Source organism: Pelodiscus sinensis, chromosome 4 (assembly GCF_049634645.1).
Source record: "Pelodiscus sinensis isolate JC-2024 chromosome 4, ASM4963464v1, whole genome shotgun sequence".
Lineage (NCBI taxonomy): Eukaryota > Metazoa > Chordata > Testudines > Trionychidae > Pelodiscus > Pelodiscus sinensis.
The window spans coordinates 2,539,312-2,557,335 of NC_134714.1; the positions used below are offsets into that span (position 1 = coordinate 2,539,312).

At 55.2% G+C, this 18,024-nt stretch overlaps 1 protein-coding gene across 1 annotated transcript; it reads right to left on the reverse strand.

Annotated features, from left to right (window-relative positions):
• Positions 1-808: 808 nt before the first annotated feature.
• LOC142828939 (uncharacterized) lies at positions 809-3,064 on the reverse strand. The gene is made up of 2 exons (XM_075926029.1): positions 2,256-3,064; positions 809-1,735 (listed from the first exon to the last, which is right to left on the reverse strand). The coding sequence occupies exons 1-2, from the start codon at positions 2,722-2,724 to the stop codon at positions 1,275-1,277; spliced, it is 930 nt and encodes a 309-aa protein (XP_075782144.1). The 5' UTR covers positions 2,725-3,064; the 3' UTR covers positions 809-1,274.
• Between the last annotated feature and the right edge of the window lie 14,960 nt (positions 3,065-18,024).

Genomic DNA, 18,024 nt, shown 5'->3' on the forward strand with positions numbered 1-18,024 from the left:
ACGAACCAACCTGCATTGGGCGGGGCTACAGCCAGGGTTGTGCATGTCTCTGAGCTTCGCTTGCAAGGCCCACAGAGATCACTGCCTCTATGGCTGTGTCTAGACTGGCCAGTTTTTCCGGAAAAATCAGCCGCTTTTCCGGAAAAACTTGCCAACTGTCTACACTGGCCGCTTGAATTTCCAGAAAAGCACTGACTTCCTCCTGTAAGAAATCAGTGTTCTTGTGGAAATACTATGCTGCTCCCGCTCAGGCAAAAGTCCTTTTGCGCAAAACTTTTACGCAAAAGGGCCGGTGTAGACAGCTCAGATTTGTTTTCCGCAAAAAAGCCCTGATCGCGAAAATGGTGATCGGAGCTTTTTTGCGGAAAAGCGCGTCTAGATTGGCACGGACACTTTTCCGCAAAAAGTGCTTTTGTGGAAAAGCGTCCGTGCCAATCTAGCCGCTCTTTTTCGAAAATGCTTTTAACGGAAAACTTTTCCGTTAAAAGCATTTCCGGAAAATCATGCCAGTCTAGACACAGCCTACGTGTCTAACCCTGGGTACGTCTACACTACAGCGCTAGTTCGAACTAACTTAGTTCGAATTAGTTAATTCGAACTAAGCTAGTTCGAACTAACGCATCTAGAACTAAAAACTAGTTCGAATTAGCGTTTTGCTAATTCGAACTAGCAAGTCCACATTGAGTGGACTCTGAACAGGGCTTAAGGATGGCCGGAAGCAGTGCCGGCAGGGCATCAGAGGAGGACTTGGAGCGTGGAGATGCTGTCTCAGGCTAGCCGAGGGCTGCACTTAAAGGGTCCCGACCCCCACCCCAGACACACAGTTCTCAGGGGTGCCCCGCTTACAAACCAGTCCTGGCTTGGAGTGCCCGAAGTACCCACACTGGGCACATCACACCACTCGGCCATCAGACCGGCTGCACTTGCCGCATGCTGCCATCTGGGGAGAGGGGACAATCGGGGGGCTGCAGGAGAGCTTCCACCCCCAGAAGCCCGCAGAGCCAGCTCAGTCCTCCCCATCGGGGGCTCGTGCCCCATTCCTCCCTCACCTCCTTCCACTTACCCTTCCCTAGCCCCCCTTCTTATTGATGTACAAAATAAAGGACACATGTGTTCAAAAATAGAAACTCTGTTTATTTAACAAAACTCGGGGAAACTGGGAAAAGGAGGTGGGAGAGGGGAAGAGAGAGGCTGGGAGAGGGGAGGGGGAAAACTGGGAGGAGGGAGCTGAAAGGGGGAAGCAAGGGAAAGGAGGGGGTGGGGAAACTGAAGGATCAGGGGTGGGGGTCTCGCCGGGCCGACCGCCTCCCAGTACAGCGAGGGAGGGGGCCTCGGCGTCCCCGGGGGGATGGGGTGGAGGGTGCGGAGGTTGAGGTGGGGGGTGTGGACATTGAGGAAGAGGTTGTGGGGGTTGAGGAGGGAGAGGTGGGAGGGGGAGCAGGAGTGGGAGGAGGGACAGCAGTTGGGGGGACAGCTGGTGCAGGATCAGCACGGGGCACCATGCTCTGCAGCAGGAGCTGCAGGTTGGTGCTCAGCCCTCGGAGCTCAGACAGCAGCTCGTGGCGGACCTGCAGGTCTTCCTGCATCCACGACCGTAGTGTGCGGTGCACGGCTTGCAGGGCCCCAAGGTGCTGGTCCCAGTATTCCTGCTCCGTGCTGGCAGTCCGGAGCAGGCCGCGGGTGCGGGAGCATGTCCCGGGCGGGGTGGTGCGCCCGGCACGAGCAGCTGGTGCAGCTGTAGAGAAAGAAGAAAAGGGGTCAGTTCTCCCTGGGGACGCAGAGGATGATGCCCAGCCCCCTCCCCAACTCCGCAACGTGAGGGTGACCATGTCCTGCACCGTCACAGCCGCTGTGCTTGTACAGAGGCCATGGTCAGGATGTCTGGCTCTCCCCGGGACTGGAAGCTGCCCCAAGACCGCACCCATGTCCCTGTGCCATGTATAGTGTGGCCGGGGCGGTGGGGGGAAAGGGGAGATGTCCCCTGCCTCCGTGTAGAGGGGACATGTGAAGGGAAATCATCCTGCTGGGTCCTGCCCCGGGGTCGGGAGCATGTCACGTCTCTTTGCACAAGCATGTGCCTATTGGGCAATGGCCCCTGGGTGTCACGCAGCTGGAGCCACCTGCCCAAGGGTGGCATGGCATGTGCTCGCACGTGCACAGGTGTCTGCGTGATCCGTGGAAGGCATGGCCTACGCGCGCGGTCCCTGGTCTCCCTGCCACCTCTCCCCCCGAACTACTTAATTCAAACTACTTACCTGGTACAGTCTCCCTGGACGACGCTGCTGGCGGTGACCCTTCCGGTGTGCCCAGGTCAGGGCCCTCTGGTCCCGGCTCAATGTCCCCCGGGCTGGCACGGACCACCCTGCCCCCCAAGACTTGGTGGAGGGCAGTGAAGTAGGGGCAGGTGGCAGCCCCTGCAGTGGCGCCGCCTCTTGTGGCCCTGGCGTACGCCTGGCGCAGCTTTTTAATTTTAATGCGCACCTGCTCCTGGGTGCGCCTGTGTCCCCTGGTGGCCATGGCGGCCGCTATGCGCCCATAGACGGCCGCATTCCTCCTCCTAGTGCGGAGATCATGGACGTTGGGGGCCTGCCCCCAAACCTCAATGAGGTCCATGACCTCCGCACTAGTCCAGGAGGCCGCGCGCCGTCTACGGCCCCTGGCTGGCCCCTGGGTGCTGGGGGACTGGGCAGGGGATGTGTCACTCGCACTGGCTGCCTGGCTCATGGTGGGGCCACTGGTTCGGGGCAGAGACTCCTGGCAGGGCTGGCTGACTCCAGTGCCGTCTGGCCAGAGTCTACCCCTTTAAGGGCCCGGGGCTGGGGGAGAGGAGAAGAGTTTTCCTGGTTGTGCCCAGAGAGGCCACCAGGGGGAACCTGGGAAGGGCTAGCCTCCCACTAGTTCGAACTAAAGGGCTACACAGCCCTTAGTTCGAACTAGCTAGTTCGAACTAGGCGTTAGTCCTCGTAAAATGAGGTTTACCTAGTTCGAACTAAGCGCTCCACTAGTTCGATTCAAATTCGAACTAGCGGAGCGCTAGTGTAGCACCTATTAAAGTTAGTTCGAACTAACGTCTGTTAGTTCGAACTAACTTTGTAGTGTAGACATACCCCCTGAGAAAAGACAATGTGAGCAGGGCCAGTTCCTGACTTTCACCAATAAAAACACCCCTCTAAAATGATGGGCAGGGACTGAGGATGCAAGTGCCAGATCTACGCATCATGCGCCACCACCGACCTTCCTGGGGCAGACGACCCCTCACGCAGCACTACTCTATGCCGGGAACTTGGCGAGAAATTCCCACGCTGAGAGCCAGCCTCTCAAATGGGAGATAAGCAGCTCTCAATAGCACAGCCGAGCCACCGGTATAATCCGTTTCCCAGAGAGCACCTCTCCGTAAGATCTTAAGGCTAAATGTTTAATAATGTGAAAAAAAAAACTTCCTAGAAAAAAAAAGTGCTTTAAATACGCTGCAGTTGTCCAAGCGGGCTTGTGAAGCCGTAATTACTGGGAGTAAAGGCGACAAGTGTTTAGAATACAAACGGTGGGGAAGAATCCATGGAGGCGGGTTTACGAATTCCGTTCTGGGTACGATGTCGGTCCCTCACGCTGCACAAACAGGCTGCAGCTTAGGGATGTTAAAGCCAGTTACTTGAATACCCGGTAACCTCATGAATTCTTAGCGGTTACCCGACTATTCTATAGTCTCGGGGGTGGGGCCGGCAGCCAGCGCCCCGCTCCCAAGGAGCCCCCGCCACTCCAGTGGGGGTGCCAGGTGGGAGCTGGTCCGCGAGGGGAGCCAGTTTAAAAACCAGCCCCCCTCGCAGACCCGCTGCCTGTTGCCTTGTGCTGATGCCTCTGATACAGGCAGTAGCCCCTGTCTAGGGCGGGTCTGAGCTCCCGGACCTGGTGTGAGCCAGAACTGAGCTGAGCTGCCTGCTCATCTGGCTCCTCATACACTTTAAATGCAGAGTCGCAGCGGGGGTAGGTCCCAGGACTGAGCTGGGATGCTGGCCAGCCTGCTAAAACCTTTACTGGCGAGGGCCGGGCAGAAGGAGCGGAGGGAATGCCTGTTGTCTACAGCACTAACCTATAAGCTTTTGCTTCTCGGTTCATCAACTGCCCTATTACATCCCTACAGGGTGCCTAAAAGAACCACCTAAGTTCATGGAGGACAGGACCATCAATGTCTATTAGTCGGTGTCTCGGAGCGGCCCTTCCTTCTCCCTCCCCGGGGGTAGGGACCCGTGTCCAGAGGCTCTGAGCCCACGGCACACCCCCGCATACCCAGTAAACCACCGGTAGTCTGGCCCCTCCCCTAGGGGCTGGATGGCCTAATGGCCAGAGGCAGTAAAACAGAGTCAATCGACAGCCCGTTAAGGTGGGGCTGGACGGCCCAATGGCCAGAGTCAGTAACACCTCAAAGACAGAGTCGGTAACACAAAGTCAATCACCGGCCCTTTAAGGCAGGGCTGGACAGCCCAGTGACAAGTCGCAGGGGTGGGGGTTGTGCCCGTGGGAGGGGAACCCGGGGCCACCCTGCTCCACCCAGTGCCGGCCCAGGGCCCTGCGAGTGGCAGGACGGCCCACCCTCCCTCGGCGGGGAATCCGACCGAAACATGCCAGGGATCTGTGGGCAGAGGAGGCCGCTCCTGCACCCTCCCTGGGCCGCTTCCTACCTGCTCCGATGGGCCGACTGCTCACGTGGCGGCCGGGTTTCCTGACTCCTCGGGGGCCGCACTTTCCTGGTGGTCTGTGGGGATCACGTCCCATCCGGCATCAGAGCCTCCGCTGGTCTCCCCACGCGCGGGCGCTGCTGGTGCTCTCAGGAGCTCCGGCCTGAGGTCCTGCTCCTCCGGCAGCCAGGCCAGACTGAGCCGCCCCCAGGCTTTTATAGCTGGGCTGCAGGCTGAGCATGCCCAGCAGGGCTGTGGGGGCGGGGCTAACCTGGCTAAACCCAGCTAGTTCAGTGCAGGGCTGGTGCACCCCGCCACAGTCGGGACGGTGCCCCTGGCCTCTGTCTGTCAGGGGCTGGGAATGGGGACAGGGCTGGGATCACTGGATGGCCCCCTGTTGTGTTCCCTCCCTCTGGGGCAGTGGTCCCCGGGGGCAGGGACCTCTCATGCGCCACGTGCCCAGAGCCAGCACCGCGCATGCGCCGCGCATCCAGAGCCAGCACCGCGCATGCGCCGCGCATCCAGAGCCAGCACCGTGCATGCGCCGCACGCCAGGGGCGGGGCCGCCCAGATGACTCGGCGAGCACACGTAAGTGCCCCAGCGGGCGCCATGGGGACCACTGCTCTGGGGCATCTGGCCCTGGCCGCTGTGGGCAGACAGGATACTGGGCGGGATGGACCGTTGGCCTGACCCAGGCTGGCTCTGAGGGTTCCTCGCACCACCCACGTGCTGTATTTCCTCTGGGCCACGCCACGCTGCAGGGAAAGACGGGCCCTTCCAGGGCCAGTCTGCTCCCCAGTCCACACTCAGGGCCCTGCCGGGAGCTGGCGTGGCTCCGTCGCTCAGCGAGAGCTAGCCCGTGGAAAGGGCACCACCCCGCTGCCTGTCAGACGCCGTGTCCCCCTCCTGGGAAATGTGGCCTCCCACTTTCTCCCTGTGGTGGGGGGCTCAGCTCATCCCAGGGGGCACCCCCCTTCCCGGCCATTCCCGTTATTAGCTCTGGGCAGCCGACGCCCCATTCCGCGGCTGCTCTCTGACGATCTCCTGCTGCAGCTCCTCACCCCAGGAACCGCCACGTCCTGCCCACGCCTCGGCCCTGCAGCCAGCTCACGCTGTGGTTTCCCCCCCCCAGGGCACGGAGCCAAGTCCCTGCTCCGCCTATTGAACCCAAGTCCCCCTCTTCACAGCCCCTGGCATCACTCCCCCGGGACTGGGGGGGGGGGTCTGAGCCTTCCCTCTCCTCCAGGTGCCCCCTCAGGGACCCTCCAAAGAGCAGGCAGGTGTAGGTCCCCCTGAGCCTCCTCCTCTCTTCCTGGCCCCCCCCACTCCTGCCAGGCATACCCCCCTGACTGCAGCCTGACGGGGCGCTCATGCCGCCTCACTGTCTCCACAAGGAGCGTGGGTCTCACTTTGAGCCACTTTTTCCTGTGTAGAATCTTCTCCTTGTGGCCCTCCAGCCAGGCAGGGGCCTCACGGGCTGGGCCAAGCGGCTTCGCTGTTCCCCCGAGAGCTCCCCCTCGGGGACGTGGGGCCCGGCAATCCGCAGAGTCCAGCTGAGGCTGCGTTTCTTGCTGCTCCCGTCAGGAGACTCGGAAGGAAGAACGTCGCCGGGAAACTTTTCGAGCCAAACGCCATGTCTCCCTTCAAACTGCCAATTGGAGCCCAGTGTCCCTGCAGGGCAGATGCTGGGCCCTGAAAGTCGTCAGGGCTTCTTGTCGTTGGCGGGGCCGAGGCAGCGTCCCGCGCGTTTCAAGCCAGGCGGTACGGTCCGTGTCAAATGACGATGTGCCAAGCCGCACCGAAAGCTCATTTCCCTCCATCTGTTTTCAGCATGGAACCCTCTCGGCCGGAGCAGTGCGGCGCAGTGCGCCTAGACGTCACGTAATAACGACGGGAATTCGAGAGGAGGCCGGGGCCTTCTGGGAACAAGGTGCTAAGTCCCTAGAACACAGAAACGCCTCAGAAGCACAGCAGGAAATGAGGCAGGTGTCGCTAGGCGGCCTCCGGCTCGCCCCTCAGCAGCACACAGATATTTCCTTGGTAATTGTGGGGCCAAGTGGCCGCGGACACGGCCTGCTTTGAACAAAGCCCCGGTTCCCACCACTCCCTCGGGCAGGCCCCTCGCCAGGGGCCATCGAGCAGCCGCCAGGAAACGCGAGTTACGCACACAGGAAGCTGCTCCCTGAGCCCCCCGCCCCTGTGGATTACCCACGGTGCAGCAGGTCAGAGAGGAGCACTCCGCCACCGGCACGCTGAGACACACCGTCCGGCCTGTCTCCCCGCCGTGGGAGCAAGCTTCCCCCTGCGGCTGCTTGCACGGCGTTGGGGTTGGGGGGCAGCCGTGTGGCCCCACTTCCCCTCATGCACCGGAGGGAATTTGAGCCCCCTCAGCATGGGGAGGAGCGCCGACCCTCTTCTCCCAGCAGGGCTGGGACAGTGTGGAGCCCGGATCTTTCCCCTGTAGCCAGCAGTTAACAGCCTGCACCCCACGCTCCTTCCTCACTGCCCCTCCTGCAAGAAGGTCTCCGCCGAACGTCCTCTTCCCCCAGCGGGACAGAGCTGGCAGCCGAGGCCTCTGCAACTGGCCACGATGCCGCTGCACAGGCAGGACTGGCCGGTGGAGATGCCCCCTAGGAGGGCCTGCACCAGCTACCACGGGGCAGTGCCCTGGGCCAACTCGCTGCCCTGCGTTTGGGGAGGTCAGAGGGCAGACTCCACAGCCTGCGTTGGGCCCCAGGGCAGACGAGGTGCCCCCAACCTCAGACACCCCAGCTCTTGGGGCCTCCCTCGCCCTCTGCACCCAGTCTGGCCAGCACCCCGTTACATTGCTGCACCACAGCTTCTCTGCGCTGCGGTGTCCCTCTGTCCTTCCAGCTCCACCCACTGCCCATCCGCTCCCTCCTCCTGCCTTTCCCGGGGGCTGCCGCAAGAGAAGCTGCCTTCAGCGAGCGTAGAGCGGGCTGTGCTAAGGCACCAGCACACCGAGGGAAGCGATTCCTCCCCTGGCTTCGGCACCGGGGAGGCCACATCTGGAGCATCGCATCCTGCAAGCAGCCATGGATGGGGAAAGGGGAAGCAGCGTTAGGACAGGACAGAGAGGGTCCACTGCTCTCATCCTAGGCAGGGCTTTGTCACACCAGGACTTAACAACCCCTAGGGATGGAGATTCCACCCCTCCCTAGGGAACCCAGCCCAGCACTTCCCCACCCTCCTAGGGAAAGAGTTTTTCCTAATATGCAACCTAGACCTCCCCCACTGCAACTTGAGCCCATTGCTCCTCGTTCTGCCATCTGCCCCCACTGAGAACAGCCTCTCTCCATCCTCTCTGGAACCTCCCTTCAGGAAGTTGCAGGCTGCTCTCAAATCCCCCCTCGCTCTTCACTTCTGCAGACTAAACAAACCCAAATCCCTCAGTCTCTCCTCATAGGTCATGTGCTCCAGCCCCCTAATCATCTTTGTTGCCCGCTACTGGACTTTCTCCAGTTTGTAAAGGGGGGCCCAGAACTGGACACAATATTCCAGATGTGGCCTCACCAGAGCCGAATAAAAGGGAATAGTCACTTCTCTGGATCTGCTGGTAACGCTTCTAATAACACAGCCCAATATGCCGTTAGCCTTCTTGGCTACAAGGGAACACTGTTGGCTCATCTCCAGCCTCTCACCCACTGTAACCCCCAGGTCCTTTTCTGCACAACTGCTGCTTAGCCAGTCGGTCCCCAGCCTGTACCAATACTTGGGATTCTTCCGTCCCAAGGGCAGGACTCTGCCCTTGTCCTTGTTGAACCTCATCAGATTTCTTTTGGCCCGATCCTCCAATGTGTCTAGGCCTATCCCAACCCTGCAGCGTGTCTCCCTCTCCTCTTAGCTTAGAGTCATCTGCGAACTTGCTGAGGGTGCGACCTTCCCCTCGTCCAGGTCATTAATAAAGCTGTTGAAAAACCTGGCCCCAGGACTGACCATTGGGGCCACCCCACTTGGTACTGGCTGCTGCCTAGACATGGAGCCATCGATTGCTGCCCATGAAGCCCAACGACCCAGCCACTTTCTATCCATTTATGGTCCATTCATCAGAATTTGATCAGAAAAATACCAGTGATAGTTGGGAAGCATTTCAGAGCACGTTGCTCCAGGCCCAGAAATCCACAATCCCACAACGACAGAGGAAGCCATATTGGTTCTGGCCTGGTTTACTAGGGAAATGGAGGCGTATATAGATATGCTGGAGGCCAGGGGCATCTGTGCTAGCTAAGATTAACATCAATATTCTGGTCCTAGAGACTATGGAGAAGCTGAACCAGGAATGTGAAGATTTGGTTCCAAGTGCCACGAGCCAGAGCAGGCGGTATGGGGAGTGGTTCTGGCAAAGTAACCAAGCCAAGCCAAAACCATGTGATCTGAAGCACTGTGAAGGCCAGGAAACATGTAAATGTCTGTACGGAAGTGAGTGTCGGGATGGTGCTGGCTGTGTGATCTTCCCTGTACCCACCACCTACTCCGGAGTCTGATTCACGCAGGGAAGCTTCACTGCCGGCCAAATAAAGCAACTGGAGCCATGAAATCCAGCGGTGAACTGAGTGTTTTGGATCCCAGAGAACCTAGACTTTAGTAAGGTGTTTGATCTGGTCTCGCATGACCTTCTTATCAATAAACTAGGGAAATACAACCTAGATGGGGCTACTATCAGGTAGGTGCATAACTGGCTGGATAACCATTTTCAGAGAGTAGTTATTAATGGTTCACAGTCATGCTGGGAGGGCAAAACAAGTGGGGATCCACTGGCGTCTGTTTTGGGACCAGTTCTGTTCAATATCTTCATCAACTGTTTAGATATTGGCACATAGAGGAAGCTTCTTGAGTTTGCAAACGATACCAAACTGAGAGAGGCTGCAAGTGCTTTGGAGGATATGGGCATAATTCAAAATGATCTGGACAAACAGGAGAAATGGTCGGAGGTAAATAGGATGAAGTTTAATAAGGTAAATGCAAAGTTCTCCACTTAGGGAGGGACAATCAGTTTCATACAGAATGGGAAGCGACTGTCTAGGAAGGAGCACGGCAGAAAGGGATCTAGGCATCATAGTGGGGGAGGCATTAAGAGGTGTGTTGTGAGCAAGACACGAGACGTCATTCTACCGCTCTACTCTGCGCTGATTAGGCCTCAGTTGGAGCACTGTGTCCAGTTCTGGGCACCACATTTCAAGAACGATGTGGAGAAATTGGAAAAGGTCCAGAGAAGAGCAACAAAAATTATTAAAGGCCTAGAAAACATGAGCTATGAAGGAAGCCTGAAAGAATTATTCTTGCTTAGTTCAGAAGAGAAGACTGAGAGGGGACATGATAGCAGTTTTCAAATATCTAAAAGGGTGTTACAAGGAGGAGGGAGAAAAATTGTTCTCCTTGACCTCTGGGGATAGAACAAGAAGCAATGGGCTTAAACTGCAGCAAGGGAGGTTTAGGTTGGACATTAGGAAAAACTTCCTGCCTGTCAGGGTGGTCAAACACTGGAATAAATTGCCTAAGGGAGTTGTGGTATCTCCATCTCTGGAGATACTTCAGAGCAGGTTGAATAGACATCTATCAGGAATGATCTAGACAGTACTAGGTCCTGCCACGAGGGCAGGGGACTGGACTTGATGACCTCTCAAGGTCCCTTCCAGTTCCAGTGTTCTAGGATCCTATAAGTTAAGGGTACCACCAGGAACATGCACCCAAACAAATAACTTCCCACCAATCTTGCGGACACTGCCCCAAACGCACCATAGGGACCACTCAAGTATCTAGAGTCCACACATTACACTCATCCAACTGGAGAACAGAAACACTCCCTCGTACAGCCAATCAAACAGCCCGAAACCTCTGTTCTCACTGCAAACTGCCTGCCAGCCAGCTCCAAGAGTCCAAGAATTATTCAACAAATAATTCCAAATAATGAATACGCTGGGACCTGTTCAAAACCAATGTGAACAGAAAGAGATTGGTCAAATGAATTATTCTGTATGAATTATTCACCCAGCTCCTGTGAATGGGCTTTGCATGTATAATTTACCTGACATCAATCAGGAAATGTATTCCCGTTTAATTATTACTTGTACATCTGCTCATCTTTAACTATTACAACCTATCGAAAAAGAGCTAGATAAATGCATGGCGGTTGGGTCCATCAATGGCAGTTAGCCAGGCTGGGTAGGGATGATGTCCCTAGTCTCTGTTTGCCAGAGGCTGGGAATGGACGACGGGAGGGTTCATCTGATGATTCCGTGTTCTGTTCATTCCTTCTGGACCCCTGGTACTGGTCCCTGCTGGAGGACAGGATACTGTGGTCTTGCTCAGTCCGGCCGTTGTTATCTTCTTAGGTTGGTCCCTAACATCTCCAGCAAGACTGACATTCACGCCTACGCTACATAGAATATTCCTCGGCTTTCTTCTTAGGAAGATTAAGGACGCAAGTCAGCCTCCTTCGAGGCAAGCCGTCAATCCGGCTTTCCCATTCCCCAGGGTTTCCGGAAGGAGCGTGGGAAATGGGAAGGAAGCATGAGGTGAGCACGCAGGAACGGACGTGAGCAGGCCACTGCCTGGGGGATCGTGTCTTGATGTGTAGGTAGGCAGGCAAACTGTCTCCTGGCATAGGGAGGGGGAAGGGTGGGGACAGAGGACTCACAACTCCATGGATTTCATAGCACGGCAAGCCCCAGTGCCCACAGTCCCCCGGGGCATGCACGGCGGGCAGGGCGCTTGGAGCTGCCGGGGTTCTCGGTGCACGAGGATTTCACAGACCCCAGGACGGCCAAATTCCTCCCCTTCTGTGCACTGTGGCCAGCCTGCCACTGTCTCCAGGCTGCAGCCGGACACAAGAACGCAGGTCTCCCAGAGAGGCGGAAGAGCTGGCTCTAAAGCTACCGCTGCTCTTGAAGCTCTGATGCCGCAGGAGGTGGGGAAGGCCAAGAAAGAACTAGATAAACCCTTGGAGGACAGATCCATTACTGGCTATTCGCCAGGGTGGGCAGGGATGCTGTCCCTCGCCTCTTTGTCAGGGCAATACGACAGGGATCGCTGGCTGATTCCCTGCCCTGTTCCCTCCCTCTGGGGCACCCGGCATTGGCCACTGTGGGCAGACGGGACGCCGGGCTGGATGGGCCTTTGGGCTGACCCCGTTCTGATGTGCTAATTTCCAAGGGGTCCTTTGTACCGTACAAATCTGCAGTTTCCCTAACAGCCTAAGAATGGCTCCGACCGTGTCAAAGTCCTATGAGCAAATATCCCTGTATCATGCTGCTCCCCTGTCCCCTCTGCTTCACCCTGCTCCTGGCCTGAGCTCAGCGCCCCAGAATCCAGGGGGAGGGGAATTCAGGTGGGTTTATCTCCAGGGCCTGGGGAGGACAGAATGAGGCCGCTGCCGCTAGCTTCTGTCACCTCTCTTGTGTCTCATCACTGCCGCCATCTTGGCTCTGCCACATCCTTGGCCAAGTTGGGCCCGGCCCAGCCCTTCTGCCCCAAGAGCACCAAGCCCAGCGGCTGGGGTTGCCTCTGTAGGGTTTGCTGGCCAGGCGTGGCACCTCAGACTTGGCTTTTCTTATGAAGTGCGTCCGGGGGTAGGGGGTTGGGCCATGAGGAGATTTGCCCCTTCCAGCATTTCTAGCAGAAACCAACAGATGATGGGAGAATTGCAGAGGCCAGACATCCTGAGCCTTCGAGAGACCCAGCTGAGAGAGGCCAGGGAAGAAAAATCAGGTGAGGTGGCACTGTCATTTCTACCCTCCGCTGTCCAGATCCACCGTGTTCTCATTCCACCACAAGCGTCCATTGGGGCTCTTCAATTCGGAACTTCGTCGCTGGCTACAGATGCAGAACATGCCTCCGGACGAGGGGCTGGCAGCCTCCAGGCTCCAGCAATGCTGTGGTCAGAAAGAGATCTGGAAGCCAAGAATTGCTCGATGTCAAACCCTAGCGTAGCCAAGGTATGATTTCACTAATGAAGTGGGTTGATTTTCCACTGTTGATTCAATTTCTCAGCCTACCATTTATTGAGACTGTGGCTGAAAACATAAACTAAGAGATGCTTCTTTACATATGAAGATTGATTTAGCTGCCCATGAAAATGGAACAGAATGCCTTCTCTGCTTCTCTTAAATCCTAATCTTCCCAGCTTCTCTGGGAACAGAATTGCATTTCAGAGCTAAATATTGGCCAGTCTGAACAGTTTCTGGCACAGAGCAGAAATCAGGTTCTGGAGAAAATGTCGCATTGTCTGTTATGATCCTGGGTTTGCTGACAAAAGGCCCCCTCTGTGGAATAAACTAAAAAGTCACATTAGAGGTTCTTCATGAACTTTACAATCACGATGTATCATTAAATATTCATCTTTTAAAAGGATGAGCCGAGGGGTTAGCCCATCGGTCCCTTTGCTTGGAGACTTTCAGCGCTCACGGACTCAGCTTTACACCTCTGCCTATTAAGATCAATGGGTGAGCAAGTACATCAAAAGCTTCTCTGTTGTCGAGACAATTGTTTTCTAGATCTGTCTGTGCTGTTACAATGATGCAGTCACCTTGAAAGGGTTATTTGTAACGCACAGGATACGCCTGCTTCTTCTCAGACACTGGTCTGTAACCAATCACCTGCTCTATACCCAGGGCCTCAGCAGCTGTCCCACTGGGCTCCCACAAAGACACAAATCTAACGGAAATGAAGCAGAAAAGGGGCTCTCTTATGCGGGGACAGTCAGAGAGCAGAGACCCAGCAATGGGTCACTAGCACGAGGCCTGCCAGACAGGCTGGGCCGTGTCATTGAGAAGGAGAATGTGAGCACAAAATCAGAGACCTGGCGCGACCCGGCGATCAGCCAGGCCCAGCCTGTTGAATTCTGAACCATACAGGTCTGGACAAACAAACCTGAGTTCATTTTGTTCTGAGTCCGGGGCCTGTTTGGTTGCTACAGATAACTTCACATTGGCGCTCAGCTGACATTTTTGCCAGATTTTGAATGAGTGCAGCACAACAACCTCATTGAAACCAGGCGACGCGATAGCCACAGAGCCCACGCTCCAGAAGCGCAACATAAATAGGGAAGTCCCGGCTGATCAAACGTGCGGCTGCCTCAAAGAGGGGCAGAGAGGTGCTTCAGGATGAAGACCAAGAGGATAAACAGGGCCCAGTCAAACAAACGTGTTTAAAGAACTCACAGTCAGGGTCCTATTTCGGGGAATTCGGGGGATCCCGGCTGAATGGCCGATAGTACCCGGGGCAGTAGTGGCTCTAGAAGGGTTATGGGGTCACAATGACTGTTTAGAGCCTGCTACGCTGGGATGGAGGGAGTAAAATGGGGCCCATCGAGGGCCACCCTCTCCCCGGCACTGTGTAGAGGTGACCGCCCAATGCTGGGGGCACTTGGACCCAGACAGCACCTCTCTCTCTTCCCATGGGGCTTCGGTGGAAAAACTGCAGAGAGGAGCCAGCCAGAGACTTCATCCAGTTGGGTCCAGAAGCAGGGACCTCCGGCCGTTCAGAGAAGAACTCTAACCACCCACACAGCCTGTTCCCTCCAGCCTCACCCCACACCTGCTCTTCTTACCCTCTCCTCCCGTTCCTGTCCCCCTTCCTTCACCTTGTTCTTCCCGCTCCATTCACCCCCTCCAGACTGAACCTCCCCGTCGCCCAAACTCCCAGAGAATCACAGACATGCAGGACTGGGTTTGTCACCTAATCCCGTCTCCCGCCAGGAGGCAGAGTTCAATGTTCTCCAGACTAGAGGTGCTCAGAGGAGCGGGGAAGCATCTAGGAGGCACAGAACGTCTTCTGGGGGCCAGGGTGGAGGAGGAGGAAAGAGGCTTTAGAGGGAAAAACCGGCTGCATGCATTTCGCCCACAGCAATGGATTACTAGCAGCACTGATTCCTCAGGACCTGTCAGGCCTTCAGCCAGTTCTGTGCGTTTGATGCTAGATAGCGCCTGGCATTTTGATGGATTTCTGTGAAGCGTTCATTGCATTCTACAGAGTCACTGTCCTCTGTACGTTATTCTATTTGCTACAGTGCGGTGGGCACACGTCACTGTGAGCATCAAACAGCCAGGCTGCTTTTCCCCCTCTTACCATGCATGTGGGTCCATGCCTTACTATTCCTGTTTAAAAGCTTCGGGGGGAGCCGAGTTAGTCTGTACAGGAAAAGCTTAACAAACAACAAATGGTCTGGTGGCACGTTAAAGACTAGCAAGACATGTAGATGGGATCATGAGCGTTTGTGGGCACAGCCCACTTCTTCAGATGACCGGAGCGTTGGATGTCCAGAACCAAATTAAATGAGGGAAGAAGGAAAGGGGAGAGGGAGGGTAAGAAGGAAAAAAATGGGAGGAAGACAGAAAGAGACAAAGGCTGCGTCTAGACTGGCAAGTTTTTCCACAAAAGCAACTGCTTTTGTGGAAAAACTTGCCAGCTGTCTACACTGGCCGCTTTGAATTTGCTCAAGAACACTGACGATCTAATGTAAGATTGTCAGTGTTCTTCCGCAAATACAATGACTCTACCGTTCGGGAAAAAGCCCTCTTGCGCAAATGCTTTTGCACAAGAGGGCCAGCGTAGACAACTGAGAACCATGTTGCGCAAAAAAGCCCTGATGGTGAAAATGGCGATTGGGGCTTTCTTGAGCAAAACCGCGTCTAGATTGGCACAGACGCTTTTCCGCAAAAAGTGCTTTTGCAGAAAAGCGTCCTGCCAATCTAGACGCGCTTTTCTGAAAATGCTTTTAATGGAAAACTTTTCCGTTAAAAGCATTTGCGGAAAATCATGCCAGTCTAGATGTAGCCAAAGAGTAGATAAGTATCAAAGAGAAACCCAAGTATGTATGTAAGTGGAAAAACTGGAAAACAATTGATAGTCTATTAGCACTAAAGACTAGATAGTTAAAAGAGGCAGGTAAGAACCATCAGTTAGCAATGAGGGTATGTCTACACTACCACCCTAGTTCGAACTAGGGTGGTTAATGTAGGCAACCGGAGTTGCAAATGAAGCCCGGGATTTGAATTTCCCGGGCTTCATTTGCATGTTGCCGGGCGCCGCCATTTTTAAATGTCCGCTAGTTCGGACTCCGTGCCCGCGGCTACATGCGGCACGAACTAGGTAGTTCGGATTAGGCTTCCTATTCCGAACTATCTGTACACCTCATTCCATGGGGAGTAACGGTAGTTCGGAATAGGAAGCCTAATCCGAACTATCTAGTTCGTGCCGCGTGTAGCTGCGGGCACGGAGTCCGAACTAGTGGACATTTAAAAATGGCGGCGCCCGGCCACATGCAAATGAAGCCCGGGAAATTCAAATCCCGGGCTTCATTTGCAACTCCGGTTGCCTACATTAACCACCCTAGTTCGAACTAGGGTGGTAGTGTAGACATACCTTTTTAGAGAGGAAGAGAACTAAAACCAGATTCTATACAGACATAAAAAGCCACTGGCACCTTCATTGTCTGGTTGGTTGATAATGTCCCAGCCATCCAGTATCTCGATTTAAATCATTAGCATGAGAATTAAACTGGTGCATGAATTGTCATTCCAACCCTTCCCTGTGTATTTGGCTTGTGGAGTTGGTCTGCAACAAAACAGCGACTTGGAGATCCCTTAGTTTTGTGTGACCAGGCAGATTCAAGTTTTCCCCAACAGGTTTCTGTGTGTTCCCTTTATGGATATCGGATTTGTGTCCATTGATTCTTTCCCGTCGGGACAGTCCAGTTTGTCCAATGTATATTGCCGTGAGCCATTGCTGGCATAGATCACATTAGTGGATGTGCAGTTGAATGAGCCTCTGATTTGGTGGCTGATGTGGTTGGCTCCAGTGATGAATTCATTTGTGTAGATGTGTGGGCAGAGCTGGCAATGGGCTGATTGCAGGGCTGGGCTCCTGGATGCTTGTGATGTAGCCGACATTTTCCTGTTCAGTGAGAGTTGCTTGTTGTGGGCCCATGTATCTGAGGGATGGGAGGGGAGGGGCATGCACTGTTGCATGGTCTAGGCCATCCCTGACAGACCGTCCACCAGCCTGTTCCTATAAACCTCCAGCGATGGGGATTCCACAGCCCCCCGGGCAATTTATCCCAGTGTTTAACCCTGACAGGCAGGACGTTTTCCCTAATGTCCAACCTAAATCTCCCCTTTTGCAGTTTAAGGCCCTTAATGCTTGTCCTGGCCTCCATGGATAAGGGGAACAATTTATCTCCCTCCTCTTTATAAGCAGCCTTCAACATACTTGAAGACTATTATCGTGTCCCCGCCCTCAGTCGTCCTGTCTCCAGCTCAGAAAAAGAGGCATTCGAATTGGAAAAGGCCCAGAAAAGGGCAACAAAACTGATGTGGGGGATGGGACAGTTTCCATCGGAGGCAAGATTTAAAAGAGAGAATATAAGAGCGGCCGTACTGGGTCAGACCAAAGGTCCATCTAGCCCAGTATCCTGTCTGCCGACAGTGGCCAGCACCAGGTGCCCCAGAGAGGGTGGACCGAAGACAATGATCAAGCGATTTGTCTCCTGCCATCCTTCTCCAGCCTCTGACAAACAGAGGCCAAGGACACCATTTTATCTCTGGGCTAATAGCCTTTTATGGACCTCACCTCCATGAAAGGGGCTAGGAAGGGGGTAGGGGTAGGATAGCCGTCTATAAAATCATGACAGGTGTGGACACAGTGAATGAGGAAGCTTTATCATAACAAAAACCCAACCCCGACCCCGACCCTGACCCCGACCCCAACCCCGACCCTAACCGAAACCAAACCCTATGGAAATCAAAACACAGCAAAGGAAGCACTTCCTTGTACAGCAGTCAGCCAGCTTGGGGAAGCCATCGCCAGGGGATGCTGAAGACCTAAATAAATCAAGGGCACTATTTTGGGTGCTTCGGGGGGCAGCAGCCGTGCGCTAGTTTTTCATCCCATTCCCCCAACGCTAAGGGAGCGAGGGGAAAGTGCTTTCATTCCGCGCTTGATGGGAGCTCCCCAGCCAGGTGTGAGAGGCAAGCACCGAATGCAGGCACTTTCCCCTCACTCCCTTAGTGTCCGGGGAACAGGATGAAAAGCAAGCCGCGTCCCAGAGTGCACGGGCGCTACCCCCCCCCATCCTCCTGAAATGGCGCCCTTGGCCTAAAATATAACAGGGTTCAGAAGAAGAACGAGAGAAGTTCGTGGAGGACAGGTCCATCCGCTCCTAACTGATTTAGGAGCCGAAGTCTCATTTTCCTCTGAGATTTAGGCTTCTAAATAAGACATAACCATGCTGAGCAATGCAATGCCTATGTGCCTTTGAAAACTGGCCTTCAGCCCTTGCTAGGAGGGCAGTGTGGATTTGTTTCGACCGGGGTATTGTTGAGTGACTGACCC